Below are 11,900 nucleotides of genomic sequence, written 5' to 3'. Positions count from 1 at the left end.
GAGGAAAGATGTAGGAGAATACCAAGGGACAGCAGGTTCAAGTGAGAGCTTTTTTAGAATGAGACAGGCATGGTAGTAGGCAGCAGGGAAGGAACTAATAAATTGAAGATTACAGAGGGGAGATGATTGTGGGGGCCAACTGCTGAAGGAGAATTAAATTGATAGGATTAAAGACAGATAAATTGGTTAAGGTATGACTCAATTATTTGAGAAAAAAGGTGAATGAAAATGAACGAAGAAAGGATCCTAATGAGGATTTAGGGAGTGACTAAAAGTTATGACACTTTCTGTTGATTTTTTTTTAGACCAAAATTATTATTTCATTGGTATAGGAGACCTCTGGGTGAAGCTATTTTCTCTATCAATGCAAATGACAACTGCTCTGATACTAATAATCTTAAAGAAGTGCATGGGGCACTAAGAGACTGTAATTTGCCTTGGGTTACACAATTAGAATATTTTAGAAATGGAACCTGAACCCATTTCTTCCTGATCTCAAGACCAGGCTCTTTGAATAACCACACCTATTCCTTACTGCCTGCTTTTGAAATTAGTTTGTTAATAGTTAATTTGTTAAATAGTTCCTAAGCAAGTTTAGTGGATCATGTGTTCAATGTTAACTTTTTAATAAGACATTACTTAAAAAAAAAAAACACAACCCTTAATTTCCATTTATCGACTTCAAGGAAGAAGAGCAGTAAGGGCTAGGCAAATAGGGGTTAAGTATCTTGCTGAACAGCTAGGAAGTGTCTTAGGTCAGATTTGAACCTGGGACCTTCCATTTGTAAGCCTAGCTCTCAATCCACTTAGCTACCTTTTTGAAAAATCAATGTATCTACAGCATAAAAAGGATTCTAGATGCTGAATAAGATATCTCTCTAAATAGGCAGCCAGCTCCACTCACTGCTGGAGAAAAATAACTTACCACATAATTGACCATTTTTCTTTTCAAAAGCTTTAGTCTTTCTCCTTTCACTTTGTATTATCTATACTTATAAATCACAATCTGGGAAGAGAAATAGTTCACCCGTTGCATCCAAGGCTACCACATCAGAATTCTTTTCAAGTGATAGAGTCCTCACTTACCTAACCAGAACTGTAATATGATCATTAAGCACTGGAAATCAACAGCAAACAATCTTTACTAATGGCCAGTTAATATGAGTTATCCATTAAGAGCAAATTCTGACTCCAGCTGCTGATAAATTTTGTGACCTTGAAATGCACATTCGTGCAATCTGTTCCTAGAAAACTGCTTAACCCAACTGGCATCAATCCTCCCCTCTTTGAATCTCTTAGGCTACTATGTTTGACCACACTTAGGTACTTAATCACATTTCAATTTGTATTATTTGTTTGTGTACATGTCTCTTTCCTCCTTATGGATTATAAGCTCCTTATGGAGAACTATGCCATTTTTTACTCCCCAGTGGTAGCACAGAATAGACGATTAGTAAAAATGTTAAGTTCACATTTATTTTTTATATAGGTCCGTACTTTTTCTTTTTTTTTTCACTTTCATGTTGTGTCTAGTCCTCCAGCCTGCAACTGATCAAACAAACAAACCGTACTGATTTCCATTTATGAAGTATGCCAAAGAATATCTTAGATATTTTTTGTTTAGAATTAATTAATTTCTTTGGAGACATTTTCAAAGTCAACCAAAAGCATTTGGTCTGGTTCTTAGCCTCATGTGACTCTCATCTCTATGTGGGATAGCACAAAGAAAACTGAATTTGGAGAGTTGAACTTGGGAATAAGAAGACTTAAATTAGAATCCTGACTCTGATGTTTAAGGCCTCTGTGACCTTGGACAAAATATTTAACCTCTCTTTGACTCAGGTTCCTTATCTGTAAAATGAGGACATTGAACTAAATAACCTTTAAAGGCTTTTTAGTCCTGGAACTATAATCCTAAAACATGTTAATTTTTGCAAATTGTTTTCTAGTATATTGACTTTGAAATCTCATCAGTTATTTGATTTGGGAAAGCTGTAGGATTGGTCGTGGTGGTATTTAGTTGTTTCAATCATATCCAACTTTGAAACCCCATTTGGGTTTCCTTGGCAAAGATACTAGAGTAGTTTGCCATTTCCTTCTCTGGCTCATTTTATAGATGAGGAAACTGAGGTAAATAAGATTAAATGACTTGGCCAGGGTTACACAATTAGTAAGTGCCTGAGGTCAGATTTGAACTCAGGAAGATGAGTCTTCCTGACTTCAGAACCAGCACTATCCACTGTTGCTGCCCTATTAGGACTGGCAAAATGGAATTAATAAAACCTCCTCACATTCCCTACAGAGATTATGTAGAAAGATAATTATGTTGTCTTTTAAAGCTTTGTGGTCCCTTGGAACAATATTTAAATACCATTGAGAATACTTATTTGTCGATTATTCTTCATTTACTTATCCAGAATAATGAAGAGTTATTCTCCCTTTTGCTAAGTCATGAATATAAACATCAGGAGCATATTTACAGTGTCAACTTTATTCCCAAAACAAAATAAAAATGTTAAGGTATTTGATTAGGTTTTGATAGAATCGATAAAAGGAAGATATGGCTAATTTGGCTGATACTTTTCTGAAAAATAAAGCATAAGTAAGGCATTTTGGCCTACATATTAGACACCCAGCAGGCAATTTTTCTAACTTTCAACCTTTGACAGTAGTATAGTTATATATATAAAAGCAGAAGTATGTTTAATATGTATTTGATTCAAAAGAAAAAATTAGAGCTGTGACTAAACCTATAAGCTCGATCAGCCAAGAGATATTAGGTTTGTACAGTCTGACCAACAGAGGACAATTGCTTTGCACTTATACCGTAAATCCATTTTTGAGGGATAGCAAAAGCTGCTGCTCATTTTTTCTTAAAATTGTATCAATATCTTTTTATTTTTAAGTCACGTATATTTCCCATATATGGCTCCTCCTTGCAGAGGGCCATCAATATTTGGAAAAGTGCTAGAAGTTTTAGGTTGCCAGTGATACATAGGCAGGTATACATATAATTGGTTGGACTTGAAAAGGAGTGAAACAGTTTCTTCATACGGAGTAATCAAGCAAGCTTCTTAGTTTATTGAAGACTTTAAAATTCTCAACATATGAAGATGCTGAGTCAGAATGGTTTCATTTTTACTTTGCTATCTCTAGTTCCTACTTCAATGCCTTGCACATTGTATACTATTTATATATATAGAGAGACATTTAATTCTATTGATTGGATACCCAGGAGTCCTAGTCTGACAACACTTCATTTTCTTTTCTTACTCCAGGTGTGACCCATGCAGCTATTTGGGCTGCTTGCATTTCCTATCTAAGTGCAGCTGTACCTCCAGAATTAAGAACTTCAGCCCAGGGGATCCTCCAGGGACTTCATCTGGGTTTGGGAAGAGGTTGTGGAGCTATGATTGGTGGAGTTTTAGTCAATTACTTTGGTAAGTAGTGACCTTCTCTCCTTGGTTTTTTCCACTAGCTTACTTCTTTTTAGAGACATTTCAAGAGGACTTCATGAATTATTAGAGGGTTTTTTTCCCATTTATATTCCAGGCAATAAACTTTGTCTTCATACCCTTTTGATATGTTTTGTGCTGGCATAATTTTAAAATTATATTTTTCCCAGTCACATGTAAAAAAATTTTTTAACATTCATTTTCTAAAATTTTGAGTTCCAAATTCTCTCCCACTTTTTTTTCTCCCCTCCCTGAGATAGTAATTAATTTGATCAAGATTGTACATGAACTGTTGTACAAAACATATTTCCATACTTGTCATGTAGTGGAAGAAGATTCATATAAAAAACAAAGAAAATAAAATGAAAAATTATTTGTTTTGATCTGCATTCAGACTCAATTGTTTTTCTAGGGATAGATAACATTTTTCATCACAAGTCCTTAGGAATTTTCTTGGATCATTGAATTGCTGAGAATAGCTAAGTCCTTTACAGTTGATCATTGCACAATGTTTTCCTGGTTCTGTTCACTTCACTTCGCATCAGTTTGTGTAAATCATCCCAGGTTTTTCTGAAACCCTCTTGGTCATCATTTCTTATAGCACAATTATATTCCATTACAGTCATATATCATAACTTGTTCACATGCTAGCATAATTTCAAAGAATTTTGCTAATGTTGTATATGTGGAAAGTGTTTATCTTTTACTAGTGTGATGAATGAAATTCTCTGAAGGCTTTATGTATTAAAATTTTAAATTAGATTATTAAAAAAGCCACTTGAGATTTCTAACTAGCTAGTGGGCTTCTTCCACAGCCTGAACAGATGCCACAGAATTCAAGTGGGGTAGAAGGTGGAGGCATGCCCAAGAAAGAGGCATAAGCACAAGCAACCAAGCAGCTAGTCTGGGTGAGAAAAGAGAGCCACTTCCTTTCTTGCAAGCAAATATATATTCCTTCTGACATCATCATCCAGTCCCTCCCCTGGACATCTATGATGGGAAAATAGGCATGCAGGAAGTGGAATCAGAAATCTGAACTCCCTCATAGAAGTATCCTAAAGATGCCAAGAAACCTACTACTCTCCTGTCCAAAATGGTGGCTCTGAGCTAGCTGATTTCATCACCCTGGAGAGTTCGTGTTTATGGTTGAACAGGGAGCTGGTATCCCTACTGCTTACTACAAAAGCCAGCCCAGTGATTTGCCCTTCACCCTGTTATCCTTAACAAAGACAAAAGACATAGACATAAGAAGAGAGGACCCAACCCAGTTTCATAGCCTGGGGAGAGAGATTGTTTTGCAGCTTTAAAATAAAGCTTCTTGAATGAGAAATCATTTCTCAAAAAAAAAAAATCTCAAAAAATAATTCAAAATGAATTTTCCAGCCTAGTTGCTGCCCACTCTCTAACCATGTTGAGAATGAGTCATATAATATTAAGCTGCTTGCCAAGTTGTATATCTTCCTGATAGGAGGATGTCCCTGCAGATGAGAGAACAGAGAAATATGTTTTTTTGGTTTAAGTTAAGGTGGCCTGACATTCTGCTCAGAGCATGTAAAGAAAGAAAAAAAAAGATACTACAATTCAATTAGAGTTTAAGTCAAAGAGGCCTAGATAACCCTAATTCTTGCTGGTACTATAATTTTATTGTCATGACAGTTCAGTCTGTCAGGCAGAACTTTGTGTGGCCAGGCACTGTTAGATCTACATCATTAGGCAGCTTCAGAGGGGCAGCTAGATGGGAAGATGGATAGAGAACTAGGGCTGGTGTCAGTAAGACCTGAATTCAAATCTAGCCTCAGACACTAGATGGGTCATATAATCTCTGTCTGCCTCAATTTCTTCGTATGTAAGATGAGAATAATTTAATAATTTATTCATTGAGTTGTTGTGAGAATAAAATAATTGAATATTTGTAAAGCACTTTACAAACCTTAAAGTACCATATTATTTTGTTCAGACTTATGAATGAGTATATCAATCAGGACAGGGAAAAATTGCTGTTTCAGGAATCTTGATTGTTAGTTTATTTAATGGAAGTTTCTCCTTCCATTGACCTTCCATTTCACCTCTGTTTATGGAACCGAGAGTATCTCAGAACCATCATCCGTGAGCCTATTCCTTGCCATCTCAACTAGATGATAAAGAGGGACCCCTTGAGGATCTGTCAGAGGAGCTCCCTTTATAGATAAAGAAAGTCACAGAAATCATCTAACATGACTCATTTTTTACAAATAAGGAAACTCATTCCAGTAGAGGAGAAGTGACATGCCCCAAATCATGCAGCTCTATGTTACACCCAGAATTTAGGACCCTGATTCCTTGAATCCTTTTTCCACATTCTCTGTATGATTGGTAGATACAAGATATTAGAAAATGCATCCTTGCTGGCTGATTTTTACAGGTGCTGCTGCAACTTTCAGAGGGATTGGGATGGCCTGCCTAGTGATCCTCTTGCTCTTTGCCCTCATACAGTGGCTTGCAGTCCCCGATGAGGAAGAAGGTAGGTATTCTATCCTTGTTGTCCCTCCTCAGTGCTTGGACCTTGGGAGTGACCAGCTCCTAGAAACCCAGACAGGCTAATACAGCACCTAGAAGATCTATGTCTTTGATTCCTCCCAGATCCAGTGACATGTCTTTAATGATGTGTTGACATTTTCTTGGGTTATTGGAGAGCCACTAGACCATGCTATTTGTGCCAAAGCATCTTGGAGCTAGAAAGGACTTTGGGAATCAACTAATCAACTGGTCTCGGACTCAGAGTTTTGTTTTAAGTTTAAAGTGACTGTTGAAAAGAATGTTTTTGTTTTGGATTTGGATAGGACTGGGCAGCGAAGTAGCACCATGGAGAGTGTGGGGCCTGGAGTCAGGAAGAATCATCTTCCTAGGTTCAAATCTGACCTCCGATACTTACTAGCTGGTTGACTCTGGGCAAGTCACATAACCCTGTTTGCCTCAGTTTCCTCTTCTATAAAAAGAGCTATAGAAGATAAATGGCAAACCGCTCCAGTGCCTTTGCCAAGAAAACCCCAAATGGGGTCACAAAGTGAAATATACAGCTGAAATGACTAACAACAACAATGACAAAGAATGCTACCCACCTCCTGACAGAAAGGGTTTGGACTCAGGGCACAGAATGAGACATTTACTTTTTGAGCATTGCCAGTTGGGGAATTTTAGTTTGACTATGCATATTTTGTTATTAGAGGCTTCCTCCCCCCTACTAATGAAGGTGGTGGGAGGGAGAGAAAATGGGTTTTTATTCATTGAAAAAAATAAAATATAACTTTAAGAATCATTCATTTGACACTTTGTAATTTACAAGGTATTTTTATGATGATGTCATCTTATTTTTATTGTTGCAGTAATCCTGTGAGGTTGATAGGGAAGGAATTTATCAGCATCATAGAATATTAGAACTGGTAGGGGGACTCTTGGAAATAATTTCATTTTATAGTTGAGAAAACCAAGGCATAGAAGTTAAATGACTTCATCAAGATCATCCTAAGAGTTAGTAGCAGAAATGAAACTTGAACTCTGGTCTCCTCTTATACTCATTTTACATATAGGGGGAAATGAGGGCTCAAATGGGGTCAAATGACTTTTCCAGAGTTACACAGCTAATAAATGATTGAACCAGATTTCTAAAGCCAGGTCTTCTGACTTCTAGTTGTTGTTATTCAGTTGTTTTGATCATGTCTGACTCTTTGGGACCCTATTAGGGGTTTTCTTGGCAAAGATAGTGGAATGGTTTGCCATTTCCTTATCCAGTTCATTTTACAGAGGAGAAAACTGAGGCAAACAGGATTAAGTGACCCACCCAGACTTTTCCTACTAGTGTCTGAATCATTTGAACTCAGATATTCTATCCACTGTGCCATCTAGCTGCCCCTCTGTCTAGATCTTTTCCCACTACAGTCTATACTGACTTTCAACCTTGTTTTTAAAAGTTACAGACCTTTAAAAATATATAAATAAATACGTTTTAAATAAAAAAATAAATAAAAGTTATGAACTTTTAGTTCTGAGTTGCAACTCTGTCCTGGGACCTGGTTTGCAATAAAAGTGTTAAACAGAATGGAGGTGCTATAAAGCAATATGGAGGCCTGAATAAAGTGTATCATGCTTTTTATTGATTTTATTAGCATCTTATAAAATGTGAGTCAGGCCCTGGTGTAAAACTGCTTATTTCCTAGATCCTAGGACTGAGCCCACTTCTTTTTGGCCATGTTTTCTCAGCCTTCCTTATCAGATGTACTGAAGTGTTTCTGTTCAGAGAATCCAAAGTGTTACTGAAACCCTAGGAGCCGAGTTTAACAGAGTTTAATTCAGCAAGAGAGACAAAACGCTATTTTTTTTCACTGGCCTGACTTGGGTCACCTGGTCCCCTTGGTTCAGGTTAATGAAGATTTTTCCTTGACTTACCTTCCCATGTATCAAGTTAACTAATTCAGAGCATCAGTCTAACAAAAGTAACTTGGGAGCACAATAGCACTCCCTGAAGCTGCCTTTCAGAGGTCTTCTTGAAGTTAAGTTAAATGGAGATCAGGCTTCTCTATATTCATAGTTTCTATAGGAAAAAAAGCCCCAATTTGCAACCTCAACAATGCATGCTCCATAAATGGGTTCCATTAACCTGGGAGTTGGAGGATAATGTACTTGTATAAATTACACTAATTCTTTCCTTCCTCATTCTTCCCCTTCTGGCTTCCTTCAGGTCCCAGAGAAAGTCTCACCTTCTACAAGAAACCTTTCCCAATCTCATTCAAGGGATGTGTTGCTTTTCCTCTCTTGATTATCTCAAGTTCATTTTTTTATGTCTTGTTCATATATACTTTTGGTATTGTGTCTCCTCCATTAGTTTATGAGCCCTTTGAGAACAGGGACTTTCCCCCCCTTTCTTTGTATCTGCAGTGTTTACTACAATGCCTGGCACATAGTAGGTGCTTCCTTAAGGCTTGTTGACCTGACTGGCGCTATAAAGAAAACTCTTCAGAGTTGATTTCATATCACTTTTGTTTCAGATAAGACAATGTTGGCAGAAAGGATTCCTGTCCCTTCCAGTCCTGTCCCCATAGCAACCATTGACTTGGTTCAGCAGCAGACAGAAGATATCATGCCTCGTCTTGAACCCAGACTTCCTCCCAAGAAAACCAAACACCAGGAAGAACAGGAAGATGTGAACAAGCCTGCATGGGGGGTCAGCTCTTCTCCTTGGGTTACTTTTGTGTATGCGCTTTATCAAATTAAAGAGATGATGCAACTGACCAGAAGTAGCCGGGCTTCTGAGATTCAGCCCTTACAGGTAAAGTATTTCCTACACTAGAAATGCGATCATTCTGTTTTTAACATTAACTTTGATACTTAGTTCTATGCCATCTTCTTCCATTTTGGCGAGAGTGGATAGGTAGGCATGGCACAGGATGAAATGGGATGGATCTAGGATTTCATCTCTACAGGGAATTCCTATTATGGGAATTCCATCCACCAATGCAGACTGGCAGCTCGTCTGTAACTTATGGTCTTCGGGAGTTTCCTAGAATACTGAGAAGGTTACTTGGCTTGCCCATGGTCATACAGCTAATAAATGTTAAAAGCAGGACTTGAACTCTAATCATCCTGATTCTAAGGCTGCCCTTTCATCCCCTAGACTAAATCTTCTCATTTGAAAAAATAACTTGAATAAATATCAAATAGCTCTGTGTTCTTTCCAGTGCTAGAATATGCCATTGCAAGAATGGTATAGATTTTTATGGCCCCCTCTCATTCACAATACAGTGAACCTATGTATGGGTCTTGCTCAAGGAACCTGATCTGTTTTGGTTGGTGTAAGGGTTGCTTTGCTGGCAACTTCAAAAGACAGGAAATGATGAGTTTTCCTTGACACTGGAACTGTGTTTCTTCCCAAGTAAAGATAAGTCATACTGGCAGAGCACTTTTGATAATTGTATAGCTGTCTCTGAATCTTGATTTGTAGATAAATGAAAAGAAAACGTTATAGTCCGGCAATTGCTGAAAGAGTTCCCAGTCTCTCTGTTCTATGCCAATAACTCCCCTTTAACTTTCTTCCTTGTAAGTGCCCTAATCCTCGACCAACTTCCAGAGGATATTTGAAGAAGGCAAAGGGAAGACTTTGGAGAAGAAAGGGAAAGAGAAATGAAGAGGGAAAAGGGCCATTTCATCTTGCAGGAGATTTGTTAAATCCTCTTAACACATTGTTATGATTTTTAATTTTCACTTATATCTTTCCCATTTCTTCATAATATTCTTTTCATACCCCCCCCAAAACTTTGATACTTACTGCACAAAGAAGGTAAAGCACAAGGATATTATTTCTTCCTTTAAAAAAAAGTCAATCTTTTCATTAAGTTGGAAGCATATTTTCATCTCTCTATATGAGCCTGGGAAAATTAACTGACATTGCTTCAAGCTATTAGCTCTTTAGATTAACCAGGGTTTTCAGCCACACAACCCTAATTCATTTTAATAGACCATTATACCATATTGCTAAAATCACAGCCCCACTGAATTGTGAGAGTTGGATCATTTTCCTTTCTTGATCTTGAATCTGCCCTTTGGAAATCAGAGACAGTGAATTAGAAGGCAGTTTGTCTCATGGCTCATAAGAACAAATTTAGCCTTTTGTGGGAAATTTCTGCCGATAGGTGCACCCATTTTCTCAAGTTCCAATTTGAACTTCTCTTATAAAATGTGTACTCTGGTGGGAAGCAAAGAGCAAAATGGATGGAGTGCCAGGCTTGCAGTCAGGAGGACCTAGGTTCAAATCTAACCTCAGATACTTCCTACCCTGTGAGAAACCCCATCCAAGTCACTTAAACCCATTTGTTTAGCTCTTCCTTGCTCTTCTGTTACTAAGACAGAAAGTAAGTAAAATTTTTTTAAAAATATATATGATCAAATTAAAAAATAAAATAAAATGTGTACTCTGAAATACAGAGAACAAGTTTTGAAATATCAGAGACATATTTCTGTCCCTGATCTCAGAGATGAGAAATGACTAGCTGTGTGATCTTGGGCAAGTCACTTCATTTCTTTTGACCTCAGTTCCTTATCTATAAAATGGGGGTAGCAGTTGGGGGTGGGGGTGGTTGGAGTAGATAACATCCTAGGTTCCCTCCAGCTCTAATATTCCATGTTTATATAATATATTCCAATATATCAGGCATTTCATTAATAATGAACAGCCTGGTCTGTATACAAGAATAAGTCTACTTATAGTGTTTATGTTTTTCATGCGGCTTCTCGGCAGATAGGAAAAGAATTGAAAGGTAAGACATTTTACCCTTGTTTCTTCAGTTCTTACAACCACCCACCATCTTAGGGCTGCTACCCATTTTCATGTACCCCATTAAAAAGGCTCCTACAAACATGGTTCCCGGGGAACACCTGAATATGCTTGCCATCAGTTCGCAAGATGTCGGGTAGCCACCCACTCTACGTGCACCATTTTCTTTTTCTCCAATGTGCTGTCTTCTCTCCTCCAGGGGACCAGTGAGCATCAGGAAACTTCACCACCCTGCACCTCAAGGCATTCCCCAAGTGTGACTAACTCTGAGCTGTCAGGAGATGGACCAACCCCTGAAGTGACATCTGAATCCCAGACCAATGCTGCTTTCCCTGTTCCTGACCACTCTCCCAAGGATAGTCCTACTCATCCAGCTGCTCCCTCTATTGTAGATCACCTTCCTCAGGAGAGTCACCCTCAACCCACTCCTAGCACACACTAAGACAAAGCCCACTCATTTTACACATCACATGGAAGAAACTCTGGGGTCCAGAACCCAGAACTCTATTCATCTTAAAGATTATAATACACTGCAACACATACTTTTAAATGTTTAAAATCATTAACATGAAAATGCATATTAGCTACAGTACATATTTGCAAGGAAATTTAATCTCTTTTGGAGATTATGGTGGAAAACAAAACAAATTACAGAGAGAACTCTCAGCTCCTTTGCTCAAGTATGGTTATATCACAAGATTTCTTGGCCAAGTCGAGAAGAGTTGAAACCAGCAGCGATGTTAAGAGGAGAGAAAGTGTTTCAAGGTGTCGGCTGTTATAATTTACCCACTTCTTTGATCAATTATTTCAATTTTGTTTCATCGTTTCTGAAAAAAAATTGGAATAGGACAGAATGCAATTATTTTTCTCTTGAGGAGAAACATCATGATGGGAAATGATGTTAAAAACTAAACAAGGAACCAGATAAAAATTAGAAACGTATATACTCTTTTGTAAAAAAGAAAATAAAAAAGTCTCACCAGACACTGAATATCTTGAGCTAATATATTTTTCTAGGTGGATGGTGGATAAAGTAATAATTGAATTTTTGAGAAGTAAAGCTGCCTTTGGCTGCTACAAGCTAAACTAAGCTTTAAAAAGCATTCTTTTTTTTTTTTTTTTGAAATGGCCTTTAAGAAAGA

General features: G+C 37.6%; 1 protein-coding gene across 1 annotated transcript in view; it reads left to right on the top strand.

The window, feature by feature from the left end:
* MFSD6 (major facilitator superfamily domain containing 6) overlaps positions 1–11,286 on the top strand; it is a 95,219-nt gene extending 83,933 nt beyond the window's left edge. The window contains exons 4-7 of the mRNA XM_044669694.1: positions 3,279–3,440; positions 5,857–5,955; positions 8,477–8,757; positions 10,958–11,286. Of these exons, the coding sequence (XP_044525629.1) occupies positions 3,279–3,440; positions 5,857–5,955; positions 8,477–8,757; positions 10,958–11,200 (785 nt within the window). The 3' untranslated portion in view covers positions 11,201–11,286. The remainder of the gene's footprint in view (positions 1–3,278; positions 3,441–5,856; positions 5,956–8,476; positions 8,758–10,957) is intronic.
* The last annotated feature ends 614 nt before the right edge of the window (positions 11,287–11,900 follow it).

Source organism: Gracilinanus agilis, chromosome 3 (genome assembly GCF_016433145.1).
Source record: "Gracilinanus agilis isolate LMUSP501 chromosome 3, AgileGrace, whole genome shotgun sequence".
NCBI lineage: Eukaryota > Metazoa > Chordata > Mammalia > Didelphimorphia > Didelphidae > Gracilinanus > Gracilinanus agilis.
This window is presented reverse-complemented; position numbering and strand designations above follow the sequence as displayed.